Here is a 26,981-nt window from a genome sequence, read left to right on the forward strand (position 1 = left end):
GGGGTCGCGGAATATTGAGTCTTGAATGTCTTCACCACAGGATTATTCTGGGTACAGCACATAGAGTTGCAAATGGAAGAGACCCTCTTCTTAAAATGGTCACTAAGAGTACTTTATTACCATCTCTGTCACTCCTGCGGCATTCACCTTAATATCGCTCCTCTAAATGCTCCTAGGGAAATTAAGTCAAATGTCGAGAATGGGAAGTGCCGTATATACTGGAACTTTATATTCTCGACAATTGTTTCTGTTACTCACTCGAGGCCTGACATGGTTCTTCTTGACTTCGAGAAGCGAACCATGCTCGTTATCGAATTTTCGGCACCAGCTGACAAAAACATCATAGCCAAGGAGAATGAATAGAAAGAGAGGTATCGAGACCTTATAAGGGAGTTGCAACGATTGTACCCGGAGTATTCTGTTAAACTGATGGTCCTTATCATCCGCGCTCTTGGAGGTGCCAAGCTTTCACTTGCTAATAGCCTAAAAAGCATCCCTGCTTGTCAACAATATGCTAGAACACTTGCGGGAAAAATGCAGAAGGCGGTTGTCCTTGGGTCGCTCTGTGTTCTTAGGGTCCACGAGGCTTTTGCTGGATCGTCGTATTGATTCCTTTACAGACTGTAACCATCTATCTCACGGTTGTGAGGCGTGGTTATGGGTGAAATTTTACCGCGATTTCCCTGGAAGCGGGAGCAATTTTTCAGATTAGCACCCGCTCCCGGCGAAATCCTGCGGTTGTCCTTATGACAAATTTTTAATTATATATATAGTCTCTGAAATACGCAAATAAGTTAAAAAAGCCTTTTCGTAAAGCTAAAGTAACAATGAGTTATAAATAGCACAGTCCAGTTCATATGATTACACTTGAAAATAGGGAATAAGTCACCTGCAGAACCTATGTATTAGTAGCATAAATGATAAAGTAGTGCTAATGATCGACTAAAAAAAATCAAATAAATAGTGGGCTTAGAGAGTTATTGCTATTGCAGTGCTTCACTAGATTGAATGTTAGGCAAGTATATTCTAGGTGAGCCATCCGCCTTACGGCAGAAAATTTTTCCGCCAGCAATCCACAAGTATTTGATCTTTTTTTCCCCTCTAAAGGCTTGGAGCAATACCATAAATCTTCCTATTCATTGGTATTAATGCCTCATGACGGTAAATAAAATGCTTTTCGTTGTTAAGCTATCCCATATTCAAGGTAGAGAAGTCTCTCTTGACCTTATGTCTTGCAATAAGTTCATCCTGTGGATATTGTCTACCGTATTCAGCTATAATGAATCATCTTTTGTGCTTCGATATAGTTTTATACCGTCATATTTACGAATATTAACATCTAGAGCCCTGGCGACGGATTCCATGGAGGCCATGAGGTCTTTATTAGGCTTCATCAGGAGACCATGAATTTCCAGCATCGTATGCAGAGCAGCTTGCTCGTTGACATTGAGTGCATGCTCGAGAATCACCAGTTTGACTTTCAAATCTTTCGGTTCCTTCTTGACAAATTCAATTTCCTCATTTTGCACTTTGAATTTGGATTCCAGATAGTTGATACTCCTAGTGTTGTTAATAATTTTGTGAAGTCTCGCTTTAGAATAGATACACTAAGCTGGAACTGGTGAACGAAATCTTTAACACACTTTCACATTTCCATCTTCTTTTAATGATAAAAATAATCATTCACAAACACTACCGAATCAGTTAAGGTCTCATTACGATCACAAAATTCTCAATTAATATAATAGTTGATTTCATACAAGTATAGTAGCTGATAAATCTGAATGGAGATCTGAAAACTTCTCCAGCTCAAAATGATGTTACATTTAAGAATATTTGGAAAGCAAAATTCAACAAAGATAGAACGAGAAATCTAAGAAAAGGGACTTCTGGTGAATTCATAAGGTTACCTTGCCGGCTGAGCGGTGAAAGGGAAAGGAGTTGCTGAACCTTGTGAATCCGGGCGTAACTTGAGGGCCTAACAAGAGGAAAAAGATTCAGGACATTTAAAGTAATAGAATAGCGTAGAGAAGCAATTAATCTTTAAAAAACTCGCTTAATATTGCTACGATACAACAAAAGAAAAGAACCTTCGGTTTACGATCAGAGAATGCTTCGAAATCGATACAGATCGAAGGCCCAGGGACCACTGGCCAACAGTGAAGGGCGTAACTGCGTCGAGGAAGGGTTCCAGCATTTTCGCAAAGAGAGTGAGTGAGAGGACCCAAAAAAGATATAGATATAAAGAAATGCCGAAAGAGAAGGAGAGAGCGAGATGCGAGTAAATGTGACGCTTGCAGAATATGGTTCCTCAAGCCAATCCGGACCAGTATACCAGATATAACGTTGAAAAAGTTTAGTTGGAGGCAATCCTCGAGTAGCACAATCCGCAGGATTTTCTTTGCCTGGTATGTAATGCCATTTTGCTATGGGAATAGTTTCTTGAACAAATCACACACGACTGTGAACGAACTCTTTTCATCAAGATGGGTGATTTTTGATCCAGGTGTAGACAACTGAAGACTCTGTTTGAAGGTGAACTGAGTCTTTATCAGCATTTAAAACTTGTACAGTGTGACGAACCAGATTCGTGAGGAGGACAGCTGCTGACAGTTCGAATCGAGGAATGGTGAGCCTCTTGAATGGAGCTACCTTCGTCTTAGAGCATACAAGTACCGTTTGAACTTTATCCTCTTGATTGATGGATCGTATGAACAAAATAGTAGTCATAGCTTGTTAAGATGCTTCATAAAAACCAAAAATCTCAATGGAATTCCATGGTGACACTCTAAAACATTGAAAAAATGATATCAGTTTAACACCTTGAAGTTGATAAACAAACGTGATCCATTTTTCGATCTGCAGAGTAGGTAAAGGATCATCCCAATCAAGTTTCAGAGACCAGCGTTCTTGGATGAAGATTTTAGTATTGATTATGATAGGTGCCAGAATTCCTAGAGGATGGAAAAATCGAGCGATAGTGGAGAGTGGTTCGTTGCGTTATTTTCTTGATTTGTGGAATTTTCCAAGTGAAATGGAATGTGTTTGAAGTTGGATTCCATCTCATTCCCAGAGCGTGGACAGTAGCGGTTTGACCAATTGGTATAGAAGTTGGAAATACTTGCTTTTCTGCAGATTCACCTCTAAGAATATCTGGATTGTTTCTTATCTACTTCTGAAGAGGAACATCGTCCGTCAAGCACAAGTGATTGATCTGTTCAACCGTGTTCTGGGCTTTATCGATGAAATCAGCTCCTCCGAAGACATCCACGTATCTATCATTACGTAAAGTATTAGGTCTACAAATTCGGTGCCTTTACTTTAATGATTTCTAACTCTTGGTCTAACTGGAACTGTTTTTCTCTCTAAGGTAGATTTAATGGGCGAACCTTAAGCTTTAGAGAAAATATAATAGGTGTTGATCCTGCAGACTTTACCTAATAAGTCATTAATCAATAACATAACGTCTGACAAGGAACATTTAAGACTCTGAATTTTCTTTGCATTACCATTATAAAAAAAGCAGCTAAGGCGACAGAAATTTTTTTCAAAACCTTAAGAGAAGGTGTGATTATACGTAAAACGTGTAAAAAGTGATTTCAGAGATTTAACAATGATAATTTTTCAAGTGGAATGCAAAAAGCATGCAGTTTATTAAATGCCTCTTGTCGGACAACCTATTTTTAACTAACGATTTTTGAGGTTAACTCTGCAGAGCTGCCCCTGATTATAATGTGTTTTAAAGTGCAAGTTTCGCCATTTATAACTACCTTAGAACAGAAAAAAATTAAACATTTGACTAGGAGTTACAAGACATCCAAATAAAGGCGCCGAAATTATTTGTATACCTAATGGCTTTAGCTAGTGGAAACCTGGAGGTTTCCTCTTCGACTAGCTGCTGCATAGTGCGAAGGACAGTGTCTGAAGAAAAGGCATAGAGAAACTGGCGAAACCAGATTAATACATCGATAAGTTTAATGAGAAGTTCTATTACTGTATATAGAATGTCATTGAGTGCGATACCAGTGAAAGTGAGTTTGGAAGAATTGAACACTACTCGGAGCTTAGTTGTCAGACTGGTGGGATGAAGTACTCCGTAATGAGGAAGGTAGAAGACTCGACTTGGTTCAAGACTTCCAACTGCAACTTGCTTCATGTCTTGAAATTTCTTTGATAACCTTAAGAAAATTTTCAAAGCAGCAGATTTTGAGTCACAAAGCTGATCAGTATATTACTTAAATGGGAGTCTGAAGATGTAGCGACCTGTATCATCTCGAGAGTGTAACGTAATGCAACTTCCAGATTGGTGCCAGATTTCAATTTGAGAATACCATTGAATCGAAAAGATCCTTGAACTGAAGCAAATCAGAAGGAGATCCATCAAACGTTAGCAGATTGAGCTGCGGAAGGCGTGGATCGTATCGTATCATGGCACTGAACCCGGAGCCTTGAGATGGAGATTGAATGGAAGGTGATTTAATTCTGCTACTTTAGATACGTTCAAGCAAAGAGTTAATCTTCTCAAGCGCGTTTTCTATGTGACTCACTCGCATCTTGAAATCGTTCAACAAATCCAGAACGATGGACTAAAAAAATGAAATGTCTCACTTTAAAATAGATATGCTAAACTGGCACTGGTGAAAGAAATATTTGACACACTTTCATATTTTCATCTTCGTTTATTGATAAAAAAAACAATAATTCCCATACACTACCGAATCAGTTAAGAACACAATACGATAACAACATTGTAAATTAAAGTAATATTTGCTGTAAACTCCTGTTAAAAAAAAACAAGAAGCCAACGACCAAATTTGGACCACAACGAACAAAAAAAAACAAAATCCTATTGTAATCTGAAAAATTTGAAAAAAAAATGAAAAAAAAACAAAAAATATCATTAATTTTCGGACTAAAATAAAAAAGAGGAAAGAAAAATGAGAAGGCATAAATAAAATTGCAATACCAACGTTTCGGTACTCATACAGTACCCTTATCAAGGCAAGAGAAATGTAATAGGTAGAAATTGACAGCACGCATGAGCAGGTGCTCTCTCTTTGATGGGTGCTGTTAATTTCTACCTATTAAATTTTTCTTGCCTTGATAAGGGTACTGTACGAGTACCTAAATGTTGGTAATGCAATTTTATTTATATATTTTTATTACTTTGATGATAATAAAAAAAAGATGAAAGAAAGAACAAGAGAAGGATGGGGATGTGGTTGGCTGCCTTCTCATTTTTCTTTCCTCTTTTTTATTTTTGTTCGAAAATTAATTTTTTGTTTTGTTTTTTTATTTATTTTTTTTTTTCAGATTACAATAGGATTTTTGTTTTGTTTTTGTTTGTTCGTTGAGATCCAAATTTGGTCGTTGGTTAAATGGGATTTTTAATTTAGATTTTCATCTAAGTTAAAATTCTTAAATTTTGTTAATAGTTGCTTTCATACAAGTATAGTAACTGATAAATCGGATGAGAGATCTGAAAACTTTTTTATCATCCCAAGAAAAGAGACTTCTGGGGGATTCGCGGTTACCTTGCCGGTTGAACGGTGTATCTTAAGCCAAGTTCAGACAAGTTAGGAGCGTGAGCATAAAAAAGAGAAAGACTTCTAGGGGATTCACACGGTACCTTGCACTAACATTTACGAGAGCATGCGTATCGACTAAGTATTTTTATACAAAATAAGAAAAGATTCACTAAATTAAAAAATTGAATAGCTTAGAGAAGTAATCAGTAGTTTAAAAAACTCGCTTTATATTGCTACAGTACAACAAAAGAAAAGAATCCTTGGTACTTTGTTTACGATCTTTGGTTGTTGATAAGAGAATGCTCAGAAATCGATACGGAGGCCGAGGGGCTACTGACCCACAGCGAAGGGCGCAACTGGGTCGAGGAAGGATTTCAGCATTTTTTCATAGAGAGTGAGCGAAAGGACCCAAAAAAGAGATAGATATAAAGAGAGGCCGAGTGAGTAAGAGAGAGCGAAATGGCGAGTGAATGTAACGCAGTAACAAACTGCAACGTAGTTATAAGAGACTACTACGCAGTTAAGAACTTCAAGAACAGTCTGGCTGCCTCCTTTCCCCTTCACGTCTCTAGCGCTAAGTCTAATTGCTTACTTGAATAAAGCTCATTCTTAATTTCGGAAAGGGTGGAATTTAGTTGGTTATTAAACGGTAGTTGTCTTCTTTCAAATTCGCTGAATCTTGCCAGAATCTCACGTGAATGCGCAAACGCTTCGCTTTGGTTTTCGGAGACCACTTTGCCCAAGAGTTCAACGAGTCCAGATTGTAGGGTGCCAGAATTTTCCGTGGCAGTGACGGTGGAGGGATTGGGGGGGTACAATACCTGCAGTTCAAATGTACCAGATTGCCACACTTAACAAAAGCGAGAACTTCAGATCCTCCTCTGGATATAAATACCCTACACTGCGAACAAACACTCGCAGTTCTACAAGAAATGCGAAAGTTAAAGTTTCGTAAAAGTAAAAGAGCATAAAAAAACAATTAATGAGGTAAAACAGAGTCACAATGCTCTATGAAACAATTCAACGGCACTTTTATGAAATACACATTTTTATGTAATTAAACACTTGAAAACTTATAACCCAAACAATTGAAGAGCTGCAAATTTACACATCCGCACCCGATCGCCATTCAACTCTCTCAAAGCCACTCAAGTAAGGGTTAAGTTAATTACGTAGAAAGCATTAAATCATCCTGGATTTCTATTAAATTCAATACACAGAAGCTTTAGTGCATGAGTGAAAAAAAAAAATAAAAAATTCAAAAATATTTTATTAATTTATTTACGAAAAAATTTGGATACTGTGACTTTTAAATCTGCAAATAGCTCAGAAAATTTTAGTTCATGCTTCTAGTTTTTAGTGCCGTATGGTATATTATGATTTCAGAATGGTGGACCAACAATGGCCACCACAAGAAAAAAATGGCTGAATTCAATCTCTTTTTTTAACCTCATTCTTATAAAAAATTATTTTTACTCTTGCAATTCACTTTTCAAGTGTTTCTGAGGTCGCTAATTACGAATTTCATATTAGTTAAAAAAAATTCCAATATGGCGAATCCAATATGGTCGCTGAAAAGTGTAAAAATATTTTTATTTCATAAAAGTACGCGTTGAGTATGCAATAAAGGGTTTTCAGCGTCACTAATTATGAATTGTCTATTATTATTTTATTATTTTAATATTCCAAGATGGCAAATTCAATATGGCCGCTGAAATGTGTAAAAATCATTTTATCTAATAAAAGTACGAGTTGGGAATGCAATAACGGGTTTCGGGCTCTCGAATAACAAATTTTGTATTAGTTTTCTAAAATTCCAATATGGCAAATGCAATATGGTCGCTGAAAAGTGTAAAAATTATTTTACGTCATAAAAGTACGAATTGGGTATGCAACAACAAAGGATTTTCGGAGTCGCTGATTTTTGATTCAAGATGACATACATTTTATAGTTTTACTATGCATGCATCAATTGAACAAAAAGATTAGATGGTCAACCGTAAACCATAAATCATATGGACTACCAAAAATACACAAAGAAGAGAATCCTTTGAGGTTAATAATTTCAGCCATTAATAGTACCACTGCTAAATTGGCTAAATTTCTTTCAGAACACTTAAGATTAATAACTTCAGAACACAATATCATGTTAGACAGTTGGGATTTTGTTAACTCTATTCAAAATTAAAAAATGCCTAAACATATTCTGGTTTCTTTAGATGTTTTTAATTTATTTCCTAGTATACCTATTAATTTAGCTTTACAAAATATTTCAAATAAATTGGACTTGATAGCTTCCAGAACTATTATTCCCAGAGATGAATTTTTAAATACAATAGAATTGTTCCTTAGATCTACCTTATTTAAATTTAACAATAAAAATTACAAACAAATTGATGGAATCGCTATGGGTTCTTCTTTGTCTCCAGTTGCTACATATTGCGGACATGGTAATGGAAACACTTCAATTAGATTGTTTAACTGAACTTAGTTTCGACATACCTTTTTATAAAAGATACGTTGACGATTTTTTTATGCTCATTCCTAAATGAAAATTGCACGAAGTTTGAAAAATTTCCAATGGTTATGATTCTAATCTTAAATTCACTTTTGAAAAAGGAGTGAACCACACACTTAATTTTTTAGACATTTCAGTCGCCAGAAATAATAATGCAACTCTTTAAACAAATTGTTATCATAAAAAAACTTGGTCTGGCAGATAATTACATTTTTTATCTCAATATTCTTGGTCTCAAAAAAGGGAATGATCTTTTAAATTATTGATAGGGCCATTAAATTATCTTCTCCACATTTGAGAAAACAGAATATTAAATTATTAAGACAAATCTTGACCAACAATGCATATCCACTTGACTTAATCAATAAATTAATAAAAATCAGGATTGATAATATTTATAACTTTAGTAACAAAAAAGAAACAATCATCTTAATCTTTTACAGTCATACCTTATATTTCTGGCATCACTGATAAAACAGCTTCTATTTTAAAACAAAAAAATATTAAAGTCATCTTCAGGCCAATTAAACCTTTTTTAAATTTATTTCCATAACCTAAGGATAAAACAGACATTTTCCACAAAAGAAATATTGTTTATTGTTTGGATTGCTTATTCTGTGACGTTTGTTATATCCGACATACTAATAGATCCTTACTTCATAGAATCAAAGAACATCAACATCGTAACTTTAATATTGATAATATCACTGCACTGGAAAAGCATAGAATTGAAACAGGTCATGATTTTTATTTTAAACACCCAAAAGTTGTAGCTAAGGAAAAAAATGTTATTAAACAACGTACTATCGAATCCTTTTATATCAAGAAACTAAATCTGTTAATCTTAGGTATGCTACTTCTAAACTACCTGACTTTATAGTCTTTTATGTGAAAAATAATTGTATTTTTTATTATTCACCACTTTATATTTCTTACAATTTCAAATTTGGCGCCTGCTTTACGAATAATATTCGACGACTTTAGGAATGTACTTACCTGAACTCTAATGATGACTTTCTTAACGCTTATTGAAACTTGTCAGTTAAAGGTTTTTGTTTATCAAAGCTCGTTTTTAACCTCACGAGTTTCTTCAAAAAATTATAACAATGTAAAACGAAATTTTAAAGTCAACCTTTTTTGGTTCACCCTTGGAAATCCAACAATGAATGTTCATAATAATTCTTTTTTGGTGAGCGCTATATCACTTTTATTTTATCTATTTTCTTCTTGATAATATAGCCCCAATTTTTTTATTTCTTTGCTAATTTTCATTTTTTTAAGTTAATATTAATGTTGTTCACAACACTAACATAGCATAAAATATTACATTTACTTCATTTTACTCTAAAATTAAGAACAATGCATTTGATAGATGATAAATTTTACTCCAAAATTGAAGAATAAAATTTATTTTTAATTTCATGTTTTAACTACCAAGCAATTGAATAAGACGTTTTCAGATAATAATTGTACTTAACGCTTGTTTTATACATATAGTTCACTATGGTAATTCCGTCACTCACTATTTGTTCATTTTTTGAACTATGTTATTCAATGGTTTCAAAATTTTTTAACTTTATATATATATTAATAAAACATTTTTTGAATTTAGGTTTGAAAAGGAACCACATCAATCTGCAATTGAAGAGGTCGAAACTAAACAAAATGATCGCTTCAAAGGGTTTTGCGACAAATTTATAACATCTGAGGAGTAATGTTCATCAATCAGTGCTGAAGATATGAAAAAGGCACTGAGGGGTTCAAAGAACTTTTCCGCTGCAGAACCAGATGTTATCAAGAACTTCTAGTGGAAGAAGTTTACTTCTATACACCAACATCTGGCTCGCATATTCACCTCATATCTAAAGTCGGAAACGCCCATTCCGCAGTAGCTGGTGTGAGGACGCACTATCCTTTTACCGAAAAATGGCAACTTGTCCAGCCGAGAGAATTACAGGCTAATAACTTGTTTCAACACACTGTATAAGATCTTTGAAGCGGCTTTAAACAACAGGATTATTCGAAGAATTGAGTCTGTGTGGAGAAAGATGGTGTAGCAGGATGCCGAGAAAACCTGGTAATTGACAGGTGCGTCTCCAAAGACGCAGCAGTCCATCAGCGAGTCTTGTCAATGGCTTGGATTGACTACCGAAAAGCGTTCGATTCCACTTCTCATAGACTTATCATATGTTTGTTGGAAAGCTTGAAGGTTTATCCACACATAGTGAAGTACATATTGAGAATGATGTCCCTCTGGGCGACAACATGAGTCCTCTGCTTTTTTGCATAACACTTCTGCCTCTATCTCTCGCACTACGAAATTCTGCTGGATATCTCTCTGGCGACAGTAATCATCGCGAGCATAAGATCTCTCATGTATTTTATATGGAAGACCTGAAAATCTATGTTTCTCGTAAAAGAAAACTTAAGAGTGCTTTAAATATCGTCAAGCAATACACACGAGAGATTAGTATAGACATTGTATTTGACAAGTGTGCCAAAATTCATTTGAAGAAAGGAAAGGTTATTGGTGTTCCTGATGACTAACATACTTGACGTCCTGGTTCTACTCTAGTCGTATAGGGCAGTTGAATGGACGAAGAACGAGCCTAAGGCCCTGGGCGTCGTCATACGTAAGATCATGCATATGCATAAGAACTTGCATATCAATTAATCTGTTTCGCAATTATACATTTCATGCCGTCAAGACGGACGTGGACTTAAGAATCTTCAGTGTCTTCATAACCGAGTTGTTCTAAGTACAGACTTCTTATCAAAAGAGCAAACTTTTCTTAAATCATCAGGGCTTAATTCAGGTGCAGAGGGTTTCATTTTTGCGTGCTAGGTCGGTGTAATTTTTACCTTAGTATGCACGGAACACGCATTTTATGTCAAGAAGTCTCCAGCGATAGTAGCAGATCGTGTCATGCACACGCTGAGTACCAAGAACACATACTATCTGGGTGTCCTGTCCACGCGGGAACTACGTATCTCTACAGACATAATGCGACAATAAGAGTTTTTCATTACCAATTTTGTCGCTCTTATGTTGTTGGCCGCGACCCTGTCCTGCCAAACGCTCCGAGGAAGATAGAGTCAGTTGTACAAAGCCAGATGTGCCAAATTTTCTGGAGCTACAATTTTCGAACAGCTTTGTTACACACTCGAAGCCTGACATCTTTCTCCAAGACTTAGAGAAACAAACTATATTCTTAATAAAATTCTCTGCTCCGGTCGACAACAACACTGCCAAGTAGAAGGAAAATGAGAACAGGTTTCAAAACCCCAAAATGGATCTCCAACGAGTGTACTCAAAATATTCGGTTAAAGTTATTATATTGTGATCGGTGTTCTCGGTGGTGCGAAGCTATCACTGGTTTGTAACCTTAAAGTCACACCAGTGTGCCAAAAATTTGCCGAGGCACTTGCGAGATGGATGCAGAAAGCAGTCATCCGTGGATTGGTTCGTGCCCTTAAAACACGAGGGTTTCGCCGGCCTGTCGTTGTAATTTCATCGTACCCTGTGATAAAGAAACAATAAATCATCCTTGTTTTACCATAACTGTATGGCGTTGTAGAAAATGCTAGGACAAAGCAAAATATAACTTTCAAAGTATTTACGTGAAATGCTTAATTACGATAATAAATTAATTTGAAGCTGCTTACATGAATTCAGATCTTAGAATTGCGTAATGTTATTAATCTGTGACATCAGCTCTGGAATGGTCTCTATTTCGGTAAAGTAGAGATGTGTCTTCCTTGTGTAAAAGTGGTTAAGCCCCCCTGGTCCAGTACCCTTCTTGTATCAATTTCGGTATTGTAGGAATTTAGGATGACATCATCAGCATATTATAGAAACTTAGTACGCACACGAACCACTTTAACTGTAGAATATTCTGTAATAAGATAAACTTTTTCTATAAGGAAGCAATAAATAAAAATGAATAGGCAAAATAGGATGTATTACATAGCCCTTCATACCAAATTTCACTTATACACCAGCATCTTTTGTGCATTAGATGAATGTTTTTATCGATAAAGAAGCAATCAGACATTCTTGTTTTTCTCGTAATAACCTTGAACGCGTCTACATGAATTCGTATCTTACAATGGCGCAATATTATTATTCTGTTATGTCATCAAGAATGTTTTCCATGTCGTTGAAGTAGAGACGCATCATTCTCTTGTGAAAGTGGCCCAGTAGCCATCTTATAATAGCCTTCCAGTATGGCACGGATACGTATTACTTCTTTATCCAATTGAGAACGGATACGGTCCACCGGGGATGTCGGCGTTGTCAGATGCGAACTTCTTCGTGGACGTGCGAAAGCGGCGAGACTCGCAGATTAGGTCCGTAGGCAGAAATCATTTCGAGCTCATCACTAGCGAGCGTCTACTCGTATCATAGATACGTTATTCGATATCTGAACAGTTCCCCAGATCCGTAGGCTACATTATAACGAGAAGAAGAGGTTCATTTTTCATAGCGCTCATAGCAGAATATAAATTTCACTAGATGGCACTGCGTCACATGCTATATAGTTTAGATCAGCGATTCCCAAAATTTTTCGCTCTTTCTGGGAAGCAGTTTTATAAGAAAATTATAGCCGAACAGGAACCATGGAAAATTTAGTTAAATATTCATTAGCGAATTTTAATAGGCAGCGTTAGATTTTCTGGACTATGACGAGAAGATTAGAACCAGATAGAAAGAAATCGGTTAATAACTTCAAAAGTTATTGCACTTCTGTTACGCTGCAAAGTAGTCTAGTAATGTATTTTCTTGGACAAATTTAGTGAAAGTATTAACCGATTTTTATGATTTTTTTTCCATATTTCTAAAATTATATCACGAAATTGATTCAGCTCATTTAAATTTAATTGTGTCATACCTTCATAACTTCAGTTATTGTAACAGGTCTCAATCTCAGAACAATGAAAGGCATTCATGCTAGGTAAAAAAAAATAGTCCCATGCTCACAGCGGGGACCTTGCCTTAGAGCCTACCGAGCTACCCAGCCCGGGGTGGCATATCCCCCTATTGCCGGGTAGCCACCCCACCCAGGGTAGCAGTTTGGGAATCGCTGGTTTAGATACGTCACATTATTTTTGGGCTTTACTTGAACTTTATTTTTTAATTTTTATATTACATATGATCTGTAATTGACTTATTTATATATTTTGTTAAGAATTCATATACTGTTTTGAAAGTTCATCTCTAGATGAAAATTCTTTTTTTTTCTTTTTAAATTAAATTTTTAAGTATTTCATCAATTTACCCAGGTCAAATTCCATCTCTTCGGTTCGAAATGTAATTACTTTTCATTTAAGACAGAGCAGAAATATATTTTTTCATGAATAATTCGATAGTAAATGAGCATGAAAAAGATTCACAATTAAAAACCAGACTTCAAAACTACGTCACTTTTCTGTAAACTTTGCTGTAAGCGGGGGCTTGAGAGACCCAAGGGGGTTTTTAATTTGTTAAAGTGATAGGAAAAATCTGGCAAAATTTGTACATCATTAAACCTTCGACTTTATGGGTCAGTCGAACAGTAATAGGAAAAAAAATTTCAAACAAATTATTGCATATAAACAATTGAAAATAGGGACTAGGTGGCGATTTTGTTTTAAAAATTATAATTTTGAAACAAATTAATGAAAGTGATAATAAAAGCCATCAAATTAAAGCTAAAGGTGGAAAATTAAAGATAAAATCAATAGAAATGTGCTAATGTAAAAAGGAATGCTTAATTTTCAACCAAATTTTTAATCAAAAATAGTTACCTATGGTAGTAGTACAGTTTGATTAAAAATACAAAATTTCCTTTTATTTTATGCAAATTTATTTTTAAAAAGTTGTAAAAGTTCAAAGTTAATCATAATTTATAATTTTTAATAAAATTTACACCATGCGACATCCTCCGAGCTACGTTGCGCCATTTATAATGCTACTGCAAAAATTTTAAATATTATAAAATCATATAAAACATTATATACTGTAAAGTAGGGTCGAAATAACGCAAAAAATGGGAAAAAAATTTTCACTTACCTCCACAAAAAGTACACGCATACTGTAAACGGGGTTCTCTCAGACCCAACGTGAGATTTAACCGTTCACTGCGCTGGTTAAACTAGCACTGAACTGTTGTCACTTGGCCCTTCGATTCTCTACCTGCGTACAATTTTTTAGGGTAGGGATAGAGCTGGGACCTTCTCCTACTTTCGGAGTAACCGACGCTGTAAATTTCGTCTGGGTCTATTAGACCCCCGTTTATAGCGCGAGGTTCAAAATAATTGCTTTAATGAAAATAGATTTTTTTTAACTGAAACTTACATTATTTCAGTTATAGCTGCACCTATTTAGTTACACAATTTTATGTTTTTTTTTTCAAGAAACTGTGTTTTGGGGTTCAAAACTTTTCATAAATCATTAATTATCGATATTTTGCAGAGAGAGAAAGAGAGTCCTTCATGAATTAGTTTCTCAAGTTTTGACACAATTTCAGTCAATTGAAAACTTTACATTTTTCGTATTAAGTGTCGCAATGATTGCATTTGCTACAAGTTATTACTTTTTTACTCAACGAAAGCAGTCCAATAATTTCTTTCATGAATTGCAAACTGCCAAAGGTGCAATTACCAACGGTGTAATGTACAACATTTATGATTTCTTATTATATTGAGGGTTGAAAACGAGGGTGTTCCGGAAGTGATAAGGGAATGAAACTTTTTTTATGATCTTTAGACATCGTATGGAATCAGTATAAAGCATAAAATTTTAGGCCTGGAAGTTAGGGGTTTTTTTTGTATTTTTTTTTATTCGTTATTATATTGGGGATTGAAGAGGAGGGTGTTCCGCAAGAGATAGGGTAATGAAATTTTTTTTAGTATCTTTGGACATCAAATGGAACCATTATTTAGCATAATATTTTAGATCTAGAATTTGGGGAATTTTTCATAATTTTTTTACATTTTTTATTATCTTAGGGATCAGGATTCCTCAAAACGTCCACATTGTTCAACGACCAAAAAAACACATTTCCTGTAAATTATATTTTTTCACTAAAGAGATTAATTTTGAAGGAAATACTTTAACTTGCAAAAACTGTATATTTTTAGGAAAGAGATAAATCTTCAGTCAAAATTGTAATATAGTTTGTATCACAGACAAACAATATTTAAATTCAACGTAAATTTTTATGTGAAATAGTAAAGGTTTTAATGTACATAGAGTAATTCTCAAAGAACTTGTTGAATTTTCCTACAAAAAAATTCAACAGTAACCAAGAACCATGAGTACTTCAAATGTGAATGTATCTTTTTTTTTTTAAAATGACTGTTCTCGATTCAAAATACAAGTACTTGGTTCAAAGTTCAATTTCATAGTTCGAAATTTTGGTCAAGCGTTATATATCCAGCACTTTACTTGGAAATTGAACTCTTTTGTTTAAACTTCGCTTTTGTCGAATGAAAATTAATTCTTCAAGTATAAATGGACCTTTTCTACTTTGCGTGGAAAATGGTGATGTCCGCTAAATTATATTCATGGTTATAAATAATATTTATAACCATGACTTATATTTAGCAATCATCCATGATTCTTTCTTTCGTCGCCTGAGTATCCTAACCTCACCTGTCATTTAACTTAGAGTAAGTCAATCGCGCGAAACCCCGTCCCAGCAACATCGCCAAAACGATTCTCGCTAGTAAACCCCCACTCGCTATGTCTAGAATAGTGCGCCGCAGCTGAAGCAAAGCTCATTAAAGCACGGTCCGCGAGACCCAGAAGTCAGATCTTCCCGGGCTTCGGCCCAAGATACATCTCCCTGGCCTCTCCGCTCAAATCCTGACCCGAGCGAAGAAGACGGAAAACAAGGCTTCGGCCCAAGGTACATCTCCCTGGCCTCTCGACTCAAGAAGGCGCAAACCAAGGACCCCCCCCCCCCATCAGGATTTCACTTGATTCCTCCTGACTGGCACGCAGTCTCCATCACCGTGCCCACAACTGGATCACCTACCACGCTAGCTGCCCCCAGTAGTTCTTGAATCAGTCTCAACCCACAGACTGACTTCAATGGATTGTTTGAAGATCACTCATCATTGTGCTCGAAATGAAACAATTTATTTTTAATTAACATTTTTTGTTAAACATTAAAGAATTTCTTAGAAAATAAAACTGTTTGGTTTAAAAGTAAACTTTTTCATATAAAATTAGTGTTTTGGGGTATAATATAAATCTTCTTTGTTGACATGCATCTCTTTTTTTGAGGATAAAACAATTTAGTTAAAAATTTATCTTTGTTTTAATTCAGTAGATCGACAAATCTCTCTTTTTTTTTAATTAATTTTTTAGGCTGAAAATGTAGCTACTTCATACTTTGTGGAAACCTTTTTCGATTTATAAATTCAAGAATTTGGTTAAAAATTTATCTATTTTTATGATAATTACTTGTTTCGGAAGAACATTATTCTTCGTGGTTAGAAAATCATATTTGCGATTGATAATGAAACTATGTGGTTACATGTGGAATCGCTTTAGACATTTTTTTTCATATTCATCCTTTTAATAGAAAACCCGTCTGTTTTTTTGGAAATTCTGTTTTTTGTTGAAAGTTTTTTTTTGAGCTGAAAATGTGACCGTAAAACTGTTGTTAAAAATTGACAATTTCATTTGAAAATGAATATTTGTCAGTTAAAAATTGAAGTAATTGATATTCCTGCTTGAATCGCTGCATTCGTAAAATAAAAAGCTTCAGATTGCATTCAGAAAATTCTAATCCATATTTAATATAAGAGAATATGCTTTGTTAAAGTTACCCTACTCTGCAAGATTAATTTACTGACTTGGAATTATTCTTTCTTAAGTAAAAAATAACATTCCCATAATTAAAAATGTGTTTTTGATATATTGAAAAATTTCCATGCAAATTGTTGCTATTGACATTTCATTTGCAAAAACAGGAAACTTAGGTTATGCTTTTTCATTTTTACAATTATGATACATTTTTGTGATATAAGTGACTCCTGAATGTATACATGATTTTATTGAATTATTATAATATGATATAAACTATAATGGTTACCTGTTCGTTTAATTGTTACCGTGGGCCTCACTATTCATGACTTGGAGATCTAAAACCATTTCACGAATCTTTGCTTTGATGTTTTTATATTTTCAAATATCGACACTTAAACTTGTCATTTTTAACATTTTAGATGTGGATGTAGTAAGGGTGGTTTTTTTAGGGTTCTTGCCAAACATTCTCACTGACTCCATCATTCGTGGGATAAAAAAATCTGCCTGCTGCACGGGCACATTTTCCTCGCATTTCTATGCGCGTGGCTCGCTTCGCTCGCTAGTTTGAGCGCAACTGTTGGTTCTCGCACTTCGCGCTCCACGATGTATTTATCTCGCGCCTCGCGCTCGATTGTGAATTGATCTTGCGCTTTACTTAAAAGGTTCATTGTTTTCGAAATTCTGTTCAAAATAAGCCGGGTGAATCCAATTTGTCTAGTTTTTAAGTTGATATTGCAAAAATAGTATAAATTTCAATGTTTTCTTAAATTTTCAATAACTTCCGAAACAGTTACATTTTTCACTGTTCTTGGGCTTATTTTGAATCTTTTTTTCACCGCATCACAGCAGCTTACGAGTATAAATTGTAAAGAATTTTTTTCGAATTGCAAGAACTTGAATTTGTAATAAAAAAGTTGGATAAATTTTAAAAAATTTTATCTGTGTGCAAATCAGAATAAAATTTAAATAAGTATATATTTTTGGGGAAATTACATAGAAATTTCATGATTATATGTTCCATATATTTTACAAAAATATCTTTGTTACTAAAAATAATATTTCAATTTTTCCAACTTTTTTGTTACAACTTCAAGTTTTTGCAATTCGAAAAGAAATTGTTTACGATTCATACTCGTGATATGTTGTGATACGGCGAAAAACAGCTTTAAAATGAGCCCAAGAACATTGGAAAATTTCGACTATTTCGGAAGTTATTGAAAATTTAAGAAAACATTGAAATTTACACTATTTTTGCAATATCTACCCAAAAAATAGACAAATTGGCTTCACCCTAATCTTATTTTAAACATAATTTCGAAAACAATCAACCTTTTTTAAAGAGACATTTTTTTAGCTTCGATATAATTAAAATTAAAAGAATTTATTCAGACGCCACTGTATTTATCTCGCGCTACGCGCTCGGTCTTTGTATTTTTCGCATATTCTTGCGCAAACCTTTTAAAGTTAAAACTCCAAACATCCACCACTGTAATTTTGTGATTGTCAATTCTCATTTGTTAAAAGAGCTTCACCTGAGAGTTTGAGCGCACTTAGGGCGCGCGACTGATGGTTCTCGCATTTCGCATTTCTTCCACATTCGTGAACAAACCTTTTCAAATGAAAGGTCAACGGATCGACAACTGTAATTTTACGAGGTCTGTTCAAAAAATACGCGGATTGTTTGAATTTCGCGACTCGAGTTGGCTTCAGGAGAATCCGCTTGGGGTCGCTAGGTTCGTACAGATCAGCTGTTTAAAACGCGGTATTTCAGTCGCAGATATCTTCATTGGTTGATAATCTACAGGGTTTTAAGTAAAGAGTGTTTTTTTTGTTTTTCGGATTGTAAAATGGGCAGCCTGAAAGAGCAACGAATTACTGTGAAATTTTTTTTTTAAACTCGTGAAATCTGCAACTGAAACATTTGCCATGTTCAACACGGTCTACGGTGATGTTGCCATGAAGCGTACTACATGTTTCAAGTGGCATGGACGTTTTAAGGGTGGCCGACAGTCGATTGCCGATTATGAGCGTCCTGGGCGTCCTTCGTCAACTGACGACCCGCACGTTGACAAAATCAACACCCTGGTGCGCGAAAATCGACGTCTTACCATTAGGGAGCTTGCCGAAGAGTGTGGGATATCAGTTGGATCTTGTTACGAGATTTTGACCGAAAAATTGAAGATGCACCGCGTCACTGCGAAATTTGTGCCACGCTCCAGCTCACTGAGCACTCAGAACTCGCGAGTTTTTGGCCAAACACTCGATTACTGTTTTTCCCCACCCCCATACTCACCTGACCTTTCTCCTTGTGACTTTTTCTTGTTCCCGAAACTAAAAAAAAAACCCCTCAAAGGAAGAAGATTTGAGACGATTTCGGAGATTAAGGCAAATGCGACGAAGGAGCTGAAAGCCATCACAAAAGAAGCGACCTAGGACTGTTTCAATGATTGGAAACATCGTTGGGATAAGTTGTGTGTGTTGGGGAGGAGAGTATTTTGAAGGAGATCCAGACGTGCAACTGCTTGCTCTTCAATTTCATCACAAAACTGTCTATTTTGCGAATGGACGCACATTCGTCTTTAAGGAGGTACCATCGCTACTGCTGAGATCAGTCGACTACGCAGTCGTAATACCTACACTAGTATGACTTACTGAGTTGAAATCTGGCAAAATTGTAATTATGTCGCCGGAGACATGAATCGACGGCTAACTGAGATCTACATTGATCCCGCCTCGCGATGTTGCCAGATTGCGATGGTTAACGTCCAGAAGCGCAAGTTTCGTGATTAATTTTTTTTTCATGTATATGCAGGAACCAAATGGTTAATAATATTTGTGCAAAATTATCAATATCTTAATAGTGGTTACTTAAATATCACTCAGTAAAGAGCTCAAAAACGCCATCTATCATAAGACACAATGTTAAATATGACGAAATTAAAAACGTTAATAACTTATTTAAAAGAACCCTAAGCTTCTGAGATTTTAACTGAGTACTTTTGGTGATCACATTTAAATATCGTGAAAGTTTGGTTGAAATGGTAATGAAAATTCTTGTAGCGATGGTACCTCCTTAAGAGATATGTAACTTTGCACAGTAGCAAAATAAAAATATTCCTAAAAATTCTATAAAAAATATCATACACTAATTTTTTTGAAAACCAAATTTATAGGGATGCCCAATTTTTGTGGTATAATTTTTTTTACTTTATCAAATTCCATACAATTTTTTAAGTTTGTCACAGAATCGAATTGACGATTTTTCTTAAGATTTGGTGACATCAGTGCGAGTTTTTCGTTTATTTCGACAGTTTAATGAAAGAAGAGGTGTCCCAAATTAATAGGGACAATTGAAAAATTCGATTTTTCAACAAACAAAAAAAATAATAATAGTAATAATAATAATAATTACCTTAAAGTAATTGAAGCTATATTTACAAATAATACTTAAAGCTATATAAAGTACTTAACCAAGTTAGTTATATAAAAGTACTTAAAGCTATATTCACAAAGAATTAGTAGTCAATTTCGTTTCCTTCATACCTTAATACCATTTTTATCCGCTTTGGTATTGAATTATTGTGATTTTTGATACTTCTTGCGCTTCATGCCATGACGGATCCGCCACCAAAGATTTGTGTAAAAAAGAGGCTCTTCTCGAAGGTCAAACCAATGATCCATCTGGGCCATTTAAATTAAACTTTTTTTCATGAGACCGGATAATCTGCAACACACACGCGCGCGCGCGCATGTGTGTGTGTAGGATCAAAGTCCTAATTTGATACTATGTACACTAAAAGGAGCAAATTGTTAAGAATGGAAAAATGAATGCATAGTGCATCACGCACCTGTGACCATTCATGCCAGCAAATCTACCAAGGATTGATTGGCCAAGGCGAAGATTCCAGTACTCAAATAGCCTCCCGTTTCTAGAGACCTAAATCCGATTGACAATATTTGGGGCATGATGATGTTTCGCGGTGTTCATGGCACAACGCCAAGCAGTATGCTATCTATCTCAATAGTTTAATATCAAAGTGGATAAAAATGGTATTCAAGTGAATATGGCTTGAAACTATCTCAATAGTTTAATATCAAAGTGGATAAAAATGGTATTCAAGTACAACGGAACGCTATTAACTACTAAATCTATGTGAATATGGCTTGAATTTCTTTAATAATTCTTTGTAAATATAGCTTCAATTATTTAACAGAAATTTTTTTAGGTTAAAAAATCATATTTTTTCAATTGCCCCTATTAATTTAGGGCATCAGTTTTTTCACTAAAACTGTCGAAATAAAAGTAATACTCGCATTAGGGTCACCAACTTGTGAGAAAAATCGTCAATTCGATTCGGTGACAAACTTGAAAAATTTGACACACTTTGTTGAAGTAGAAAAAAAATACCAAAAAAATTGGGTACCTCTTTTAATTTGGGACACACTGTATTGTGTCTCTCACTTCCTTCGCCTGTGCACTCACCTCAGGATAATACTGCAAGTATTTTTATCAGATCCGAGGCGGAAGAAATGCACTTTTTAGGCGAGGGCTTCAGCCAAAACGTGAATATGGTATCCGCGGTACATTAATGGTTTTAAAACACTAATCACAGCTCGACCCATACACGCTTCCTAAACTCTTCCCAGAGGGACTTCTATCTATACAATAGATTCCACAAAGGCAGGTGTTGTTAATATATTAACTTTCAAAGACACATATGACGTTATCAAGTTTTATATTAATGACAATATTGATTTATCATTAAGTGAAACTGAATGTTAACTATTTGATACTACATATCTATTACGTGCATGTTTTCGTGTGTAAATGAGAACACAGTTTTCGTATACAGTCGTCTCTTGCATATCTACTACAATTATATGTCCTTCTACCCTATATTATCATAACTTCATTTATGGACGAAGCGAATGTGTATGATAAATAAAATCTGAATTCATTTCAGCTCCTTCAAAAAAACCAAACACTCGAAGTAAGCAGGTTGTAACACTCACTCCGTCCATCATATCTAATTCCTCCACGAAGACTCCGGAAGTCAGGTAATTTAACAATTATAAATCTGTGCTGGGAAATTTTATAAATAAAAACAACAGAAAAAGTCAAGCAACTCAATTTATTTTCATTTTGAGGCCGTACATAAGTTACGTGACGGTTTTTCTAAAATTTTGAATCACTCACTTTTCTTTCTTCGACTGTGTAAGCTCCACTCCAAGTAATGAACACACAAAAACACATACGATCAATTCCATGTCAACTCATCTGAAGAATTTCCGTTGTTGTTAGTAATTTTCATCGAAATTCTAGCATCCGTTCTCTTAAGTGTCGAAAGAACAGCCCTAAAATAATTTTTGAGAAATTAAAAATAGTTCAGACGCCAACCCTATTTCCGTCGGATCGCCGAGGTCCATTCGATTTTTGTTATTCTTATGTAAAATTATCTGACTCCAAAACCGTGTAGCAGAACTCTGGTAAATGTGCCGTTCTCGAGATATTCGCAATTAATTATTTTTTATATACGTTTTATTAAACATTTGAAATTTTAAAAAATGTTGTTCTCCTCTTGTTAGACAAGCTTACGAGAAACAAAAGTCGCTTCGGCGCTTTTTCACTCAGACGAATATTTATTGCACAAAGTTAATTAACTTGTAAAATAAGTGATAAAAATTACTTTGATCAATAAACAAAAAAGTATGGCACGGGTGGAAAAAAGTAAGGATATTTTTAAAGTGCCAACTGAAATACACAATTTTGTAATGAACACTTTTGTTGTAAGTCATTTTATCACGTTACAACAAATAGTAATTTTTCATTGACCGAATTACTATTAGAGGCAACATTTCTGCAAGAAACTATACTCACATACTTGATAATTAAAAGTTTATCCGAAATGATCCTTAAATTGTTTAAATTTATGCAAATTGGGATGATTGTTTAATTTGTTCACTTTGAGTTGATATCATTCTTTCCAAATAAGAGATAAAGGGGTGAAAGTTTGTGTACTCATTCTTTGAAGCAGTACTAATATTGTGGTATAAGCGAAAACTTAACAATTTAAATATATGGACCCACACAATTGTTTAAACTTTGAGCTCCTATCTCTGCTACTGCTTGCGGTAGAAAGACGGGATAAAAACTGAAAATTTTCAAAAATTACAACGAATTAAGTCATATCAATTAATTAGTTTTTTTTTATTTCTTGAAAAGTTATTAAACTCCACTTTATTCTGGAGGATGACAATAGGCCGATTAGTGAGGCAGTAAACTGGGCAGCAGGACGAGGCGCGCACATGGCTAGCAGCCCCTATGTAGACCCAAAGGGGTAGGGGCCGTAGCTGCTATGCAAGGGTTACGGGGGCACATTGAAGCTGTATCACAGATTTCGACAACGTGAAAACGAATCGTTTACTCTATCACAGAATTAATATATACCAAAATATAACTTTTTAAACAACTGTTATTATTCTAAAAGTTTCATTGTGAACTTTGTGATTTTATTCATTACGTATATTTCACTTTATAATTATATATACAATGGTTAAAAGTGCGTGCATTATTTGTAATTTATATTTACATAATAATATAATAATTTCATGACAACGTATAGTACTAATATTTGAAATATTGATCAATATTATCAATATTGGTGGAAAAGAAGCGTTCAGTCCTGAGAAATTAAATTTCAATTTTTTCAACTTTTCAACGATTTTTAAATTTAAATTACTCATAAAAAATGAACTTTATATTTTTTTCAGCCTCTCGTGAAGGGATGAAAATTAGTTTTGTCACAAAACTCTTTATATGTAATGCTTATGAAAATGTAATTTTTAAGTTTTGAAATTTTGTTAGTTACCTCCTTTAAAAATTCTACCTTTCATTTACGAATACAATCACCGTTTGCAAAAATTAGTACTATACGTTGTTATGAAATTATTATATTATTATGTGAATATAAATGACAAATAATGCATGCACTTTTAACCATTGTATATATAATGATAAAGTGAACTATAAGTAATGAATAAAATCACAAAGTTCACAATGAAACTTTTAGAATAACAGTTGTTTAAAAAGTTATATTTTGGTATATATTAATTCTGCGATAGAGTAAACGATTCGTTTTTACGTTTTTGAAATCTATGATAGAGCTTCAATGTACCGCCGTAACCCTTGGATAGCAGCTACGGCCCCTACGCCTTTGGGTCTAGGGGCTGCTAGCCATGTGCGCGCCTCGTCCTGCTGCCCAGTTTACTGCCTCACTAATCGGCCTATTGTCATCCTCCAGAATAAGGTAGAGTTTAATAACTTTTCAAGAAATAAAAAATAAAAATTAATTGATATGACTTAATTCGTGGTAATTTTTGAAAATTTTCAGTTTTTATTCCGTCTTTCTCCACCAGCAGAAGCAGAGATAGGGGCTTAAAGTTTAAAAAATTGTGTGGTTCCTTATAATAAAATTGTGAAGTTTTCGCTTATACCACAATATTAGTACTGCTATCAACTCAAAGTGAACAAATTAAACAATCATCCCAATTTGCATAAATTTAAACAATTTAATGATCATTTCGGATAAACTTTTAATTATCAACTATGTGAGTATAGTTTCTTGTAGAAATGTTGCCTCTGATAGTAATTCGCTCATTGAAAAATTACTATTTTTTGTAACGTGATAAAATGACTTACAACAAAAGTTCTGTTATTTTGAAAATTATTAACTTTAGGGGAACAGTGTTCATTACAAAATTGTGTATTTCAGTTGGCACTTTCAAAATATTCTTTTGTTTCTCATGAGCTTGTCTAACAAGAGGGGAAAAAGGTTTTGAAAAATTTCAAATTTTAAATGTTTAATCAAACATATATAAAAAAATAATTAATTGCAAATATCTCGAGAACGGCACATTTACCGGAGTTCTGCTACACTGTTTTGGAATCAGGAGATCATTTTACATAAGAATAAAAAAAATGGAATGGATCTCGCCGATCCAACGGAAATAGAGTTGGCGTCTGGACTAAAAAGCTTACTAGATATTTGAATTTGTCATGCATTCAAATTCATGTTCATCCCTTTTTTAACTTTCATAACTTTCATAACTTTCGTAATTTTAATTGTATTAAGGTGTATTTTTTGTAATTGTTTATAATAAGACGCAATTTCGAAGAAATATTGTTAAAAAAATTCGGAAACTTCTTGGTTTTTTCAAAAACAAATCTTTAAACTCAATTCTTTGAAAAAATCCAATTTTTATTAATTTTTTACAGGTAGCGTAGAAGGTCTTCTCAAAGCCCTGTAAATGTCAAAAGGGATCTCTTATTTTTTGAGAAATAATAGGTTGTTTACAAAGTCAGATATAATTTTTTCAATAAATAGAACATATAGTATATAAAATTCTAATTTTAGAAACGGCCATAAAATATTGTTTACATGTTGTTTACCATTTCTAATTTAATGTTTAAATATGAATGTTCTATCACGATGTCGATTGGAGGTCCCCTTTAACGTCAAAGGGGTCGGATTTTCCACCAATTATAGCTTATGTTTCAGTGTTTCTCAAATATCTTTTTCTGTGCCGATGTTTTGTTTTGGTTATGTGCACATTGAAAATAGAAGTCGCAAAATATTATTTAAAAAACGTTATAAAAACATTTTAAACAAAAACTTTTGTATGAAAAATTCATTTACAAAGTACTTAAATGTAGTCATGTTTATCGACCAACTCGTAAATATGTACGATTTTTAAACGTATTAATAATTGTACTTACTGTTTTCCTTCAATGTCAATTCAGAATTGACAGCAGAATGTAGCCTAACCTCTCATTCGAATTAAAATTATGTATTAAAAAATTATTTGATCTAAAATCGCGAATTGAATCAAACCGCGTCAAACGTGTCAATGATTTTTCATGAAATCTTCGATTTTAAAAATGAATGCAAAAATATAAAGTTTTCAATCACACAAAAAACGATTTTGACTGTTTTTGCAAAATTCTTATTTTTAGTTTTTTTTATTGCTATTTATATATTTAAGCTAGATTTTCTTGAAAAAATCATGTTCCGGAGCACACTTGAGATAATGAGTTTTTATTTTGGGAACTTCTTGCAAAGTCTTCGTACATATAGAGCTATTAATAAACTAACAATCTGTGAAAGAAAATTTTTGTAAGCTCTATTGCAAGTGGAGAAAATTAATGTTTTCTAATAAGGCACTGCGCCAGCCCATGCCACGATTCGCCGGACCGTTCTGCATCGCGGCTCGGCTGTAGACTGCTCGCGATCTTTTTTTGTTTCACAATATTTGCACGCTCTTGCACTTCTTTACTCGTACGCGTTCACCAAGAACAATGTATTATTACGTGTATTAAGTATATTACATGTATTATTTGGTCTCCATTTAGTGGCTTCCTTTTAAGCATTGCTTTGTTTTTCCCGTAAATTTATTTTCCACCTGATGTCAGACAATGCTTGTTTATTTTTCGGATGGTGCAGGTGCACACTACAAAAACAAATTTAAGTTTATAAATTTGGCATGCCACAAAAGGGATTTTGGAATTCCAGAGGAATGGAATTTTTCGCCACTTCATATGGCAAAGGAGACTGTGATGGGATTGGTGGTGCTGTGAAAAGGCACGCGTACAAAGCAAGTTTGCAACGCGTGCACGGTAATTTGATAAATACTGCCAAAAATCTTTTTGAACGGGTGGTTGGATTTTTCAAAAATATTCTTGTTGACTTTTGCTCTCAAGCTGAACACGACACTGATGCGGATGAATTGTAAACGCGTTTTGATCAAGCAATCACTATTAAAAATACTCGTCAGTATGACAGCTTTGCTATGCCGAGCGAAGAAAACATTTTGTGTTAAATATTTTCTAAAGCTGAATTCTCCGTAAAGCATGCAGTTACGAAAAACAGAAAGTAAACTTGAATGTCAGGCAGTTGTATAAAAATGTCCTTTAAAATTACATAATGTATCTCACTGAGTAAGAATAACTTGGTTTATATTTACGGAAATAATATAAATTATGAACAAATGTCTTATTATTTTCTGCAATAGAACAAAATTTGTTTTTGAAAAATCCAAGAAGTTGTAAAACTTCCTTTTTCCATCAAATATTTCTTCA

At 34.2% G+C, this 26,981-nt stretch overlaps 1 protein-coding gene across 5 annotated transcripts in view; it reads left to right on the forward strand.

Annotated features, from left to right (window-relative positions):
* Positions 1–26,981, forward strand: part of LOC117181480 (maternal embryonic leucine zipper kinase-like) — a 252,964-nt gene that overhangs the window by 162,900 nt on the left and 63,083 nt on the right. For all 5 annotated transcript variants that reach the window (XM_033374181.1, XM_033374184.1, XM_033374183.1 and 2 more), the window contains one exon: positions 21,811–21,904. In XM_033374181.1, coding sequence (XP_033230072.1) covers positions 21,811–21,904 — 94 coding nt within the window. The remainder of the gene's footprint in view (positions 1–21,810; positions 21,905–26,981) is intronic.

The sequence above is a fragment of the Belonocnema kinseyi genome, chromosome 10 (genome assembly GCF_010883055.1).
Source record: "Belonocnema kinseyi isolate 2016_QV_RU_SX_M_011 chromosome 10, B_treatae_v1, whole genome shotgun sequence".
NCBI classification, from domain to species: domain Eukaryota; kingdom Metazoa; phylum Arthropoda; class Insecta; order Hymenoptera; family Cynipidae; genus Belonocnema; species Belonocnema kinseyi.